Source organism: Cricetulus griseus, chromosome 7, assembly GCF_003668045.3.
Source record: "Cricetulus griseus strain 17A/GY chromosome 7, alternate assembly CriGri-PICRH-1.0, whole genome shotgun sequence".
Classification (NCBI taxonomy): domain Eukaryota; kingdom Metazoa; phylum Chordata; class Mammalia; order Rodentia; family Cricetidae; genus Cricetulus; species Cricetulus griseus.
In genome coordinates, this window is record NC_048600.1 from 66,573,050 (window position 1) to 66,587,315 (window position 14,266).

The following is a 14,266-nucleotide window of genomic DNA, read 5'->3' on the forward strand; positions in this document are numbered from 1 at the left end:
AACAGCAAGTACCTTCAGTTTCAGGGGATCTGACACCTTCACACAGACAAAACACGAATGTGCATGAAATAAATTAAAAAAAAATCCCAACAGAACAAAATAAAACACCACCAGTTGAAAATAAACCCACTCCATTGGCCTTTCTCAGCTTCCCTTTGCAACTCCGGAGGATCCTTTCCGGTCCCCTCCAGGGGATGCGACGTCATCACGTCGGGACGTAGCTGCTTCGGGCGCGCGCCTTCGGACGTGTACCTGACGCCATCACGCAGAACCTAGCAACCGCGCAGGCTCGGGGGCCGAGTCCGTTATGGCCGCCGCCGCGCTGGGCAGAATGAGCGGAGCTGCACGAGAGAAGCTGCTTCCCGGGCCAGGCGCCCGGGGCCTCGGAGCGCTGGCGCGGTCGCTGGTGCTGGCGTTGCTGCTCGCGCCTGTCCTGTGCTCTGGTAATGGACGGGGGACGGGGGGGGGGCGGGGGCGGCGAGGGACAGGGCCGGGCTCGACGGGGACCAGCGCCGGCGACTCACGGCGGTTCCCAGCCGCCAAGTTCCCGCGGCCGGAGCTGGGCCCGGGCGTCGGAAGCGCTCCCAGTGCGGTCTCCCCAGGCCTGAGGAGTGGGGTCGTGAGATCCCGGGACCCGAGTGGGTGGGCGGGGACAGTGTCGAAGAGTGGGCTCCTTGGAGGAAGGGGTGGGGGTGGGGTCCCTAGAGTGCTTGGGATTGGGGAGTAGTTCCGAGGTCTTGCAGATTGGATGGGAGACAGGCTGAAGGGATGGCCGGGGGTGGGGAGAGTGATGTCTAAGAGGACAAGTAAGGCTAGGCAAGTTTTGTTTTCCTCTGGAGAAGGTGAGGTCAGAGATAAAGATGGGGGCAGTGGCCCAGTGTCCGGACTGAACTGATTATTTCAGAGTGGAAGAGGGGAGGATTTTTTTTTTTTTTTTTGGTTCCATTTCTGAGGTCCAGGAGGTTCTAGTGCTTTTGGTAGAGGCGGAGTCCAGGGGTGCTGGACTGGTGAGGGGCTTGGGAGGAGGAGCAGGGTTTAGGAACAAAGGAGAGTCTTTGTCATTAGATATACCCTTCCTTGCGCTGGGACTTAACTAAGACACCCTCGCCTCATTCTAATGGATCTGTAGTGTTTGAGGCAGAATTTCTATTTTTGTAAATGTTACAACATAAATCATGATATTAAAGCCTTTATTGAAAGTGAAATCTGTTAACTGTGGCAGAGATTTAGTGGGAAAAACCTACCGTTAAGAACGTAATGTTGAGTAGTCATATTCTTCATTCCGTCCAAGGTGCATTCATTCTATCCCCAGATCTCTTTGTATTATTAGTTTTTCGAGACAGGGTTTCTCTGCGTAGCTTTGGAGCCTGTCCTGGAACTCGATCTGTAGATCAAGCTGGCCTCGAACTCACAGAGATCCGACTGCCTCTGCCTCCCAAGTGGTGGGATTAAAGGCATGTGCCAACACAGCCGGCTTGTTTTTCTTCTTTGCCGAGGGTAACTGTCCAGCCAATCACTAATTCCTTTATACACTGTTTCCTCAGCAACATTGAAGACTGGCGATTGACTCTGCCCTACCTGGAGGGTTTTGGAGTCTGTGAGGGAAAGACTGATGTTTCCAAGGCCCTTTTATCGTTGGTAGAATGTAATGAGGATTTCCTGGGTGGATGCAGACATTATTGTTTTGATCATTTAATCATCTAAAGCAACAGTCTGAAACTGTATTTTAGGGGTAATCTGACACCTCTAGCCTCGGGTACTGCCCCTAAGTTTGTGTTACACATGACACCACACACACACACACACACACACACACACACACACAAACAAACACACCTGTTACCTTTAAATTAGAGGCAGTACCAATTTGGAAAGGGTCTAGAAGGAACATTTAGCCATCTCAGTAATACCTGTGTTTATTAAGCTGACATGAAGGTGGTTAAATCAGAGCTGTCTCACTTCAGTTGTTGTGCGTTCTCTTTTCATCTGACCAGATAAACTCATCTTTGCATCAGATGTTTAGATAGTCTTTTACTTGTGTATTTTTTCCACATTTTTATTTCTTGACTTCCTTGGTGCCTAGGTATAGGAATTCATCAATGAAGGGGGATTTTGCCTGGCTGGGAGTGAGGGAAGGACCATTGAAGAGGCACAGTAGGTTTAGAGGTGGTCATTGTGCATCAAGATGAGATTAGGTCATATGAGAGGGCAATTAATGTTGGTTCACTGGATGCTGTGACCTTTTAATTAGACAGTATGGGGAGCAGTCAGCGAGATTGAGGGAGTGGTCAAAGGGAGATGAGGTTGGGTTTTACATTAATTTACTCTGTGTGTGTGTAGGTGTAAGGCAGAGGAGTCAGGTCTTGCTTTCCATCATGGATGATGATGTGGGAGTTCCAAAGTACAAACTCACTCACTTGTTGAGCCACTTCTCTGTTCCTCAAATTGGATCTTGTTTTCTTTTTGTTTTTCGAGACAAGGTTTTTTCTCTGTAACAGCCCTGACTGTCTTGGAGCTCACTTTGTACTCCAAGCTGCCTTTGAACTCACAGAGATGCCCCTGCCTCTGCCTCCTGTGTTCTGGAACTAAAGGCATGCACTGTCACGCTCGACTCTTAAATCAGATCTTTTAGACAGTTAATAAGACTGGCTTTTTCAAGAAAGGGGGAGCCTGAAGATTAAAAAAAAAAATTGTGTGCCTGTCTCAGTCTGTCTGCCTGCCTGCCTGACTGTCTGTGTATATGGGTATGTGGTATTGGGTACCAATGGAGGCTAGAACATGGTTGAGTTGCAAGTGGTTGTGAGCTTCTCAGTATGGGTGTTGGGAACAGAAATCTGGTCCTCTGGAAAGCAGTGTGTCATCTTAACCTCTGAGCCTTTTATTTCTCCAGCCTGCTAAAGGAAATTTTAAGTATGACCTCATGTAAGTTTCTACAGGATGACAGGCTGATGTGTTGAATGTGGACAATAGGGTTGGGGTGGAAGCAGGCAGATGGTTTGCAAAGCTGAGAGGATGTAGATTTGGACTAGGCATTGGCATTGAAGTGAAAGCATTCACATCTTTTTTTTTTTTTTTTAAGATTTTATTTATTATGTATACAACATTCTGCTTCCGTGTATATCTGCACACCAGAAAATGGCACCAGATCTCATAGTGGATGGTTGTGAGCCACCATGTGGTTTCTGGGAATTGAACTCAGGACCTCTGGAAGAGCAGTCAGTGCTCTTAACCTCTGAGCCATCTCTCCAGCCCCAAATAGTTCTTTTTATCTTGTGAGTCTCTTTGATAGTCTCTTTGAAGACTAACAGTTACCAGGTTTTTTTTTTCCCTTTTATGCCTTGTGCTTTTGCTTTTTGGATACAATTTAAGAACTCTTTTGTCCCAGCTTCAGATTTCAAAGGTTTTTCTCCTTTGTCTTTTTCTAGTTTTATCCTTTAATATTTTATATTTTACATGACTCATGCTTAGTTAACTTTTTGTGTAAGGTGTGAAACCTAGGTTCATCTGGCTTGGTAGTGTGTGGATTACACTGATGGACTTTAAACATCATTGACAGACCTTGCAGCCTAGAATAAACAGCAGCGATTGACCTGCCCAAATCCTCTGTGTGCTCTCTCTCTCTCTCTCTCTCTCTCTCTCTCTCTCTCTCTCATCCTCTGTGTGTGCTCTCTCTCTCTCACATCCTCTGTGTGCTCTCTCTCTCTCTCTCACAACCTCTGTGTGTGCTCTCACTCTCTCTCACATCCTCTGTGTGTGCTCTCTATCTCTCTCACATCCTCTGTGCTCTCTCTCTCTCTCTCTCTCTCTCTCTCTCACATCCTCTGTGTGTTCTCTCTCTCTCTCTCACATCCTCTGTGTGTGCTCTCTCTCTCTCTCTCTCTCTCTCTCTCTCTCTCTGTGTGTGTGTGTGTGTGTGTGTGTGTGTGTGGTTGAATGCAGGACCTTTCCTTACACAGCTATTGCTGGCATAGAGAACCTGAGAAGACTTGGAAGGAGGCAGGGTTTATTGCCCATTATTTCAGAGGTTTCTGTCTGTGGTTGCCTGGTGCATTGCTGTTGCCCTGCCACAGTGATGTGGAGCATCATTTAGGAGGCGCGTCATGAGCGGCAGAGGAGGCAGCTTACCTGTGGTGGTTGAATAAACAGAGCTCTGGTGGTTTGTGGAAGTTCTCTTCTGATGATCATTTTTCTGAGGGAAGTTAGTGGTGTCACCCATGGTTTTAACCAGGTGAAAAAGCAGGGAGGGTGGGTACCAGAGAAGATGTTGGAAATTTTACGATGCTTCAGGGAGTAGGAAGGAAAATGGACTAAGAAATTACCGTATAACCACTTAGTGTTAAACACAGGGTAGAAGCTTCCACATTGAATTTCAGATGACATGAAAACAGTGTATTTATTTCCAGCTGTGGCAGCTACATGATGTACTTGATTTAGCCCTTGCCAAATGAGTGAGAGAGTGTGTGATGTGAATGGGAAGGCAGTTTTGGACGTCGATAAGAAGGATTAGAGTGGTTGGCCACAGCACCGAACCCTGTTAAAGAGAAGAGAATTTATCAGCATGATTTGGTGGTGGCCACCAGGGGCTGCAGTGAGGCTGGGTGTAAGTCTTGATGGATTGAGAAGACTGGCAAATGAATCAGAAAGCTAGGCCAGCATTCCAGGATGGGTGTGGGGCAGAACATATAATATTGGAGTGAGGGGCTGATGGGGTAGGTTGGGCTGACTCAACAGAAGAGACGTCATTGGGGCTCAGAGGTTAAGAGCACTGGTTCAAGTCCCAGCAAACACATGACAGTTCACGACTCCGGTTCCTTCCAAGGGATCTGATGCCCTCATACAGACATTCATGCAGGCAAAACAAAAGTGTGCATAAAATAAAAATAATTACAAAGAAAGAAGAGGTCATGGATTTCGAAATCCAGATAGGAACTTTTCTCTGGTTGAGTGTGAAGGCGAGTTTGTAATATTTTCTTTTTAAATTTTATTTATTTATTCTGTATACAACATTCTGCTTCCGTGTATATCTGCACACCAGAAGAGGGCACCAGATCTCATAACAGATGGTTGTCAACCACCATGTGGTTGCTGGGAATTGAACTCAGGACCTCTGGAAGAGCAGCTCGTGCTCTTAACCATTGATCCTTCTCTCCAGCCCTCGCAAGTTTGTAATATTTTCACTAGACCCAACATAAATAAGTGGGTGTGTTTATTTGGGGACAATTACACAGAAAAATAAAAAGAACTGAGGGAGAGCTTCTTCAGCCCTTCCTACCGGATCAGCTGACCCACCAGAAAGACAGAGGGAAGGAAAGCCAAGCCTCAAGCTTCCCTCCTTCCACTTTCATCTGCCTGGAGCCACACCAAAGAGGTGTGGCCACCGTTACAGGTTCACAGAGCAGATGCCTACACGAGTGAGAACCTTAGAGTTAGGAGCTAAAGTCTTAGAATGAGGGGGCCTTTTAGGTGTTGGTGATAAGGGAGGTGTATGCCCCAAACCAGTGACACCTCTGGAGAAGAATGGGAAACTGGTGTGCGGAGAAGGGGTGCACCCCTTCTTCAGTCTGTTCAAGGTGTGGGAGAGAAACCAGGTGTGGAGTAAAAGTGCTGCAGGGCCAGCATATTTAGAAGGGAATCAGGTTTCCAACAGAGAAGCAGGAGGAGAGATCTGGAGGGCCCAGGGTAGGGTTTCTGTGTAGTCACTCCTGCCACTCCCAGCTCAGGTCCTTTAGACACTCTCCAAAAAGTTAGACAGAGGAAGACTGATTTGTTTGTTTTGGAGACAGGGTTTCATATAGCCCAGAGTGCCCTCAAACTAGACTAAGGGTGACCTTGAACTCTAGGGCCTCCTGCCTCCACTGCTCCAGTGCTAGCATCAAGGTATGTGTTGCTGTACCTGGCTCTAACTTACTATCTTTTTTTTTTTTTTTTTGGAGACAGGGTTTTCTGTGTAGCTTTGGAGCCTATCCTGGCACTCGCTCTGGAGACCAGGCTGGCCTCGAACTCACAGAGATCCGCCTGCCCCTGCCTCTGCCTCCCGAGTGCTGGGATTAAAGGTGTGCATCACCACCGCCTGGCTCCTACTATCTCTTTAAACATTTTTTTTTTTTTTTTTTGTTAGAAAGTATTTTTTCTGGGAGACTTCTGTTGCATTAAGATGTTGCTGTCCCTTTTTCTATATACAAAGTAGATGTCAGCTGTGCTATTTAAATGAGACAGTATTTTATATGAACAGTTGTTTTCTGTACATGGGCATATTTGTGAAGGCCTGTGGCTTGTTTTTATAGACTGAAGGTCTAGACCATATACAACAGGCTTTGTTTGTTTTAATAGTAATAGGTGTCCCCAAAGGTCTTTGGTGGAGGCTGCATTCAGTTACAGACTGGAACACTGTTCAGATTCAGCAGTTTTCCTCTGTACTATATCTCATTGGTTATTTCTGCCGTGTAGAGTCTTAGCTGTACTTCAGCAAACCTCCCTGAGGAAGTAGAGGGACAGGCTGGAAGATTGTGCAAGCTCTGGCTTCATTTTCCTTCCATCCAGAGACTGTCTTCCCATTCTTTAAAATAGACTGTTGTCACTTAGCTTGCAAGTTCTAGTTTCTGGTTCCTATCCTTTAGAATTTTGGTGTTTGTTTATTTATTTATTTATTTATTTATTTTTGAAGAGGGTCTTCAAGTGTCACTTAGAAATGCTGTCTATAGCTTGTTTGTGGCTTTGTTATATGCCTGAAACAGGACTTTTTAGAGTAAAAACCTGGGTTCTATCCCCAATATGAAAAAACCTATCCCCAATATGAAAATGAGAGCCAAGGACTGTTGAAAACTAGAGAATTAATGTGAGGAGAGGTAGAAACTAAGAAAGGGGTTCAGCTGGGTGTTGGTGGCACACGCCTTTAATCCCAGCACTTGGGAGGCAGAGGCAGGCGGATCTCTGAGTTCGAGGCCAACCTGGTCTCCAGAGCGAGTGCCAGGACAGGCTCCAAAGCTACACAGAGAAACCCTGTCTCGAAAAACAAAAATAAAAACAAAACAAAACAAGAAAAACAAAAAAACAAAAAAACAAAAAAAAAGAGAGAGAGAGAAAGGGGCTCAATGACTCCTAAGTCCTGTTTTCAGGGTTCTGACATGAACTTTTAAATTTATGCAAGGGGTAGGAAGGGACAGATTGTGCATAACGAGTATCTTGGTCAGGGTGTGGTCTGGGGTTCTTGTCTCTGGTTTGGCTCTGCAAGGTGGTCAGAAGTTCCTATTGCTTGAGGAGACATGGTGGTTCTTGGGGGATGCACTTCTGTTTCTGGGTGCACCCTCTCACTGGTGGGTCACTGGTCTGTTCTTGGAGGGTCTGCTCGGTGTAGACTTCAAGGTACCTTCAAGATTAGGGTAGTGGTTCATTTCTCTGCTTGCAACCTTGAAGGAGGATAACAAATACTAGTTAGATATGTCTCTGAGTGCCTTACCCAACCAACCTGTAGAGGGAAGCAGGACACAGAAAAGCAAAGGCTTTTAATCTGTGCTTGATCATTTTCTGGGCACTAGTTGAGGGGTCAGTGATTTTTTAGCAGAGGCAGATTCTAAGTACCTGTTGTATAGTGTACGAAGTTTGCGTGTGTGTTTGTGTAGTAATTGATTTCTATAACCCACTTGACCCAGGATTAGCCTCCTGTTTCTGCTAGGGGATGAGGTGGAGCCTGGACAAGGCTGGCTCAAGTCCAGTCTTTGGTAAAGGGAAACAATAGTGGTGGCCTGGGGTCTGTGCAGACTTTGCCCGACCTGAAATAGTTGCTTGCTTGCTCTTTGAGTAGCAGGCTGTGCTGCAGTGGGTCCCTTACTCTGTTCAAGTTGTTACTGAGCAAAGCAGATATTACCTGAGATTAATTGACCAAGAAGAAATGCAATTGAATGCCATAGGAATTTATTATACTGAAGTGAAAAATTAAATAAATACTGTTTTCTCTTAGTAGAGAAAAGGTTGGCAGTGTTGGGGTGCTTTTGTTTTTCAGATACTCCAGAGCACACGTCACACAACTCCACCGTTTCTCCTCTAGCTGCTCTGGCATCTGGAAACAACACTGAACCTTCTATTTCCCAGATCAGTACCACGGTTCCTTCCCCAGCCAGTACAGAGAAGAATGGAGGCACCTCTGCGACACCCACTCCCTCTGTTGCTCCTGTGTCCCAGGACGAGGCTGATGGCAATGAAGATCCTAGCATGGAGGAGGAGGATCTTCTGGCCCTCAACAGTTCCCCATCCACAGCCAAAGACACTTTGGACAATGGTGACTATGGAGAGCCAGACTATGACTGGACCACCAACCCCAGGGACGAGGAGCCTGATGATAATATAAACATAGAGATAGACAGAGAGAACAGGCGCTTTAGGGGGTTTGAGGACTCCGTGAAGGTGGTGAAGCTCCAGCCCCCAAACAGAGAAGATAGCCATTTCTTTTTCCATCTCCTTATTTTTGCTTTCTGTACAGCTGTTGTTTATGTGACGTATCACAACAAAAGGAAGGTAAGTTGGGATTTTTGCCCTTTATGTATTGCTTCATTGTCTTAGTTATCCTTGTATAAATTCTTTCAGTCAGGTTGAATGTGGTGATAAACTGTTAACATTTCTAATAAAGTTATGAGTCTGGTACATTAGACAAATGAGGAATAAGGATGCACTTCTAGGAAATTACTTAATTTTTTTTTTGCATAGTGAACAAAATCAAAGTCTAAACAAGTTATTTATTTTTCAGACAGGGTCTTACAGTGTAGCCCTGACTGTCCTGGAACTCACTGTGTAGACCAGGCTGGCCTCAAACTAATAGAGATCTGCCTGTTTCTGCCTCCCGAGTGCTGGGATTAAAGGTGTGCCATTGCCTGACTTGTATTTTCAGAGCTGATTGTTTAGTATTGGATAACCAATTGGTGTATTCTTTCCAGCTCTCAACATTCCTTACCTGCCTGTATTTTCTTTTTTTAGGGTGAGGTCTCATGAGCTTTCCCCTGTCTACTTTGACACCATAACATACTATTTAAAGATACATTTTTACATTTGCATAATTGATTGTGCTCTCTATTTTTAAAAAAAAATATTTATTTTTATTTTATGTGCACTGGTGTTTTGCCTGCATGTATGTCTGGATGAGGGTATTGGATCCTCTGGAACTGGAGTTACAGACAGTTGTAAGCTGCCATGTGGATGCTGGGGATTGAACCTGGTTCCTCTGGAAGAGCACCTGGTACTCTTAACCTCTTAGCCTTCTCTCCAGCCCTGGCTCTGTTCCTATTGGACAGTTAGATTATTTCAGGTTTTGGTCCAAAGGTAGCACATGATTACCATTTCTGTGCTGTATTGCTTTCCTGGGTTAAAGGAGGAACCTAATAACCTAGGCATAAGCTAATGGGGGCAGGGCAGTCACCTAATACTACCCAGTAGTCGACCCTTTTGGAATGCTGAAGAAGTTCAAGCACAGCCTCCTCTATGTATGATGCTCTCAGGAGCTTGGTTCCTGGGACTTGCCTTGTGACTCAAGCTGCCTGTCTTCCTCTTTGAGGCCTTCATTTTCTTACCTGAGAAATGACAAAATGGACCAATTAATTTCAGAATGTCTTCCAGCTCTGAGTGTTGATGACCCAGTGACAGAAAGCAGCAGGCAAGCCACTGGAGTCCCTTGTTAACTAACTTAAACTGAGTGTGCTGACATTTGTGGGCAAGTAGGCTCCTGGTTTCCACCCCACACCCACTGAGATGAATAGTGTAGCCTTGCTCACAGTGCTGGAGAAGGGTGTCATTTTATTATTGTGATAGCAGTTTTTGTGTCCCAAAGCCTAAAGAAGATCCTGCATTTGTTAAAAAAGTTACCAGGAGGCTGGAGAGATGGCTTAGAGGTTAAGAGCACTGGCTGCTCTTCCAGAGGTCATGAGTTCAATTCCCAGCAACCACGTGGTGGCTCATAACCATCTATAAAGAGATCTAGTGCCCTCTTCTGGTGTGCAGGCAAACATACAGACAGAACACTGTATATATAATAAATAAATTTTTAAAACAAAACAAAAAAAGCTGTTACCAGATAAGTTTTCTCTTTGGCTTGTCTAATTGCTTTGTTTTATTTCAGATTTTCCTCCTAGTTCAAAGCAGGAAGTGGCGTGATGGCTTGTGTTCTAAAACAGTGGAGTACCACCGTCTAGACCAGAACGTGAATGAGGCCATGCCTTCTCTGAAGATCACCAATGATTATATTTTCTAAAGCACTGTGATTGGAGTTTGCTTCTTCTGTCATTTTATTTGCTTGACTTTTATATGATGTCGTGCAGAATTCTGCCACAGGCAAGTAGTACTTATCAAGAGGGGGCGCTCTCTTTTGCCTTGGTGCTTCTGAACTAAATGTCACAAACAAGGGGTATATCATTTTTTAATCTTTTCTTTAGAGCTAGATTCAATCAGGTATCTGAAATGTGAGTTAAACGTTACCGTATATTTTTGTGTAGTTATTATTTTCCATTTATTGTGCCTCTGGCAGCAGTGTTCCTTTGAAAGATCCCAAACCAGAGCTAAAGTTTCATGGGGCCCAGCACTGCTGGTTTTCATCACTTGCTACCATCCAAATGCTGTTTTTCTTCTTCTTTATTCTATTCTAATTTTTGAGACAGGATCTCACTAAATAACCTAAGCTGGCCTCAAATAGTTGGTCTTCTTGCTTAGGATTCTCAAGTGCTGGTACCACAGGTGTGGCCACCCCACCCACTTCCAGATAACATATTTTCAAACACATTTTGTGTGTGTGTGTGGTACCAAACTTTAATTTACAAGGATGTTGTGATATAATGCTTTGCTTTAAAGTAACATGTTTTCCTCTCTTTCAAAACTGCTTTGAAAGATGGATGATAAGGTGGGCTCAGTCAGTGAGGGCGTTTGCCGCCAAGCCTGACAGCCTGAGTTCAGTCCCCAGGACCTGCATGGCTGAAGGAAAGAGTGAATTCTTGCAGGTTGTCCTCTGACCTCCACACGTGTGCCATGGCATTTGTGCACCTACACACTCATGCTTACACACACACACAGTAAATAAATGTAATTATTTAAAAAAAAAAACAAACTCTTTGGGTGTTTTTAGACACTTAAAACAGTGTAAGATAATGTGGCTGCTGCTTTACCAATCACACGTTAAACTTGTTTGGGAATTCTTGCAAAATAGGCTGCAATTCCTAGTGAACACAGTTGAAATGTTAGGTAGATAGCAGTTTTTGGTTTGGATTACTGAATGAAGGTTAGGTAGAAACTGGTAGATTATTTAACTGATGAACAACAGTTACTTTTAGTCAGCACTTGATTTTAGCACAAGTTCCAAGGGTTCAGGTGATGAGCAGTGTTTAAAACTTAGATCAGAGTGTTTTCAGTTTGTTTCTTGCTTCACAGTAAATTTGAAGAGACTTCAGAGGCCATTATCACTTAAATGATACTGTGTCTCCATCCTGCAATTAAAGTGATAATCTGAATAAAGTTTACACACAGATCTGTGTAACAGTGACATTCAGACTCCCTGCCATGTTTTTATTATGTTGTCCCCTCCTCCCACAGCAACTGGAATTATTTACTGTATTTCACGTTAGTCTGTTTTTTAGAGTTGGTCAGAATGTAAATGTGTGATTTGAACTGTGGTTGACTACCAAGCTTCATTACTACCCCCCAGAAGGCATAGCCTTTTCTGTGTGCTCAGTAAAGCCCAGGCGAGCCAGCAGCCACGATCCTGGTGCAGACAAGGAAGCAGCACTGCTGTCCTTCCCCTTTGGGGACAGTTGATTGAAGGATGGGCAGCATAGTGAAATATACCTGGACTGTTTTATTGCAGTAGTTTTTTTCATATCTGAAATTGTATTATTTAATATTTTGAATAAGATTTTAAGAAATAAATGGTAAAGTTATAACTCTGTGCTTTTTTAAGTGTGTTTATTACAGTTCTGACTTTTGGTGGCTACAGGAGGCCTGTGCTGGGAGAAAGTGAGCCCTAGCCAGCTGTTGGCTGGCCTGCTCAGTGGAGGAACTCTGTCTCTAAGATGCCACTTACAGTCTGAATTCTTCCGTAGGTCGAATTTGTCACTGCATCTGCTAACACTGGCAAACTAGGATGGCAACAAAGTGCTTGCAGGTGACCAAGAGTGCTTTTCAGTTCTGGGCTCCCTGAACTGACGCTCTCCAGATCAGCCCTAGGGAGAGAGCTAGGCTTCTCAGGTACCTCCTGGTGGTGGTGGTCACTGCTGGAGGTGCTGCCTTCAGCAGCCTCTGACTTTGGCAGTACCAGGTGGTGCACAGGGTGAAAATGCTGCTGGGGTTTGACTGGCACTCGAGCACTGGGTGAGGGACACTATCTTGCCATGTGTGACCATGCCTGCCTTGGCTGGGGTTTCTGTGGGGTGAGGGCTGCTCATATGGATTGTCCTACAGACTGAGCTTGAACAGGAAACGGTTGTTGCTTCCCCCCACTCCCTGCCTATCAGTTTCTACATTCCTTTAAGCTTTAAGGTAAAGTATCTGAGGAATTAGAAGCAAGGCAGCCCCTGGCTCCTCCCAGGATTATATAGTTGGCATCTAGTCTACCACAGTTGCTGGCATGCAGGACACATCTGTGTAGGCGGAAGTTTCTATACCACCCTCCAGTTCCCAAATAACCAACACAGAGGCTTAATGTTAATTATAAATGCTCAGCCTTTAGCTCATGCTTATTACTAGTTCTTAACATCATAGCAACATATATTCACACAGTGTAAAGGAATATCCTATGTACCTGTCCACAGGGTAGGTAGGAACCAGCCTGAGAGTGACAACTGTTACAGCCCTGTAGGAAGATAAAGCACACACTGATGGTGAGGTCTGGTTGGTATTTGGATCTGGTCAGAGCTCTCACTTGGTGAATGTGCATGCATGCATGCATGCCTGTGTGCAGTGTTGAGGCTGCACTTGGGTTTTTCAGCCTGGTTTGATGCTGCAGCAGCTTGTACCCATTCTGGGATCCCCCATGAAGCAGTTGAGATTTGTGTAGTCTGACTGGGCAGAGTTCCAACCGAATACACAGTATAGCAGTCTTTACTGGTTGGGGTCTATTCACTTGTGTTGTGTTCACTTTCACTTAGGAGGGGAAGTGTCCGAACAGACGTTGGAATCAGAGTGCAGGCTGTTCTGACATGTCTCAGTAGCCTTCTGTGATGGTTGTTTGCTATCTGTTGCTGAGGTCTGACTTGGGGCAAGCAGCAGTTTTTACCTGATGAGCCCTAAGCCTAGTGCTTCTCCACCCCATAAGAGCCCAGGCACACTTGCTGCCTGCTCATGGATGGCCTTTAAAGCTCTTGCTCACAGCTCTATCTATTGCCCTAATACTTTTGTAGTGAAACCTAGTAGAGAACTCTAGAAACGCTATGTTCTGGTAACTGATGTCCTGATGCCTTTCTCACGGGGCTTTTTTGTGCCACTTCCTGGTGTATAGATGGATAGCATGGACATCTGAGACTCCCCAGGGAGGTTAACGCCCTTGGGTGGGAGCTACAGTGTGCCTCGGAGTCACAGGTCTCCCCTCTGTATCTGGCCTCCAGGCTGAGTCCTCCCTTTTGCAGTCTTTGGGAGAAGTCAGTACATTCATGTCTGTTTCTTGGGAGGAAGAGAGGTGTCTTAAATCTGAAGCCAAGGTAGTCCTGGTCTATGCTGTTCCATCTTCTGGAGCTGAGGTAGTCCTGGTCCACCCTGCTCCATCCTCTCTGGAGCTGAGGTAGTCTTGGTCCATGCTGCTCTTAGTTCATCTGCTGGGAATTCAGACTGAGGAAGGCATGGAGAGAACGGAGTGTGGATTGAAGCCAGTGCTGAGCAAGCTTGAGCTGAGTTGTGTCTCAGCCTTGTACTGAGTGAGATGGGTAATTGATTATTCCAGAGAGCTATTGGGAGAAGTAAATGTTCCAAAAAGGATATTGTAGGTGGAGAAATTTCTTAACTTGTCATTGGCCACAGAAGGGTCAGCACAAGCCTTGGACCCACTGAAGAGGGAGTTGTAGGGAGACACTGTAGCCACTCCTTAGGAGGCGTGGTTATGGTGTCTCCCTACAGGGAGTTATCTAGGAAACTGCAGGAGTGGTCCTTAGTCCTGGGGCTGCCTTCCTGTTCCCTGGGGCTCCTCTGAGGCACACAGCAGGTCAGGGTTAGGTTTGTGCTGTGCTGAGCCTTCCAGGCATGTGTGGCCCAGCTAGGTGATAGATGGTGACTTTTAGAGTTTTACAATCTCATTCTTCTCCATCCTTGT

At 45.4% G+C, this 14,266-nt stretch overlaps 1 protein-coding gene across 1 annotated transcript; it reads left to right on the top strand.

Annotated features, from left to right (window-relative positions):
* Positions 1–264: 264 nt before the first annotated feature.
* On the top strand, positions 265–11,909 carry CUNH5orf15 (chromosome unknown C5orf15 homolog). Its single transcript, XM_027427556.2, has 3 exons — positions 265–443; positions 8,000–8,511; positions 10,103–11,909. Exons 1-3 carry the CDS (start codon positions 308–310, stop codon positions 10,232–10,234), a joined length of 780 nt encoding a protein of 259 aa, XP_027283357.1. The 5' UTR covers positions 265–307; the 3' UTR covers positions 10,235–11,909.
* The last annotated feature ends 2,357 nt before the right edge of the window (positions 11,910–14,266 follow it).

Coding starts and splice junctions, on each gene's coding strand:
- CUNH5orf15 (XM_027427556.2), top strand. CDS start 308: ATGGCCGCCGCCGCGCTGGGCAGAATGAGCGGAGCTGCACGAGAGAAG. Junction 444..7,999: donor CGCGCCTGTCCTGTGCTCTG/GTAATGGACGGG, acceptor TTTGTTTTTCAG/ATACTCCAGAGCACACGTCA. Junction 8,512..10,102: donor CGTATCACAACAAAAGGAAG/GTAAGTTGGGAT, acceptor GTTTTATTTCAG/ATTTTCCTCCTAGTTCAAAG.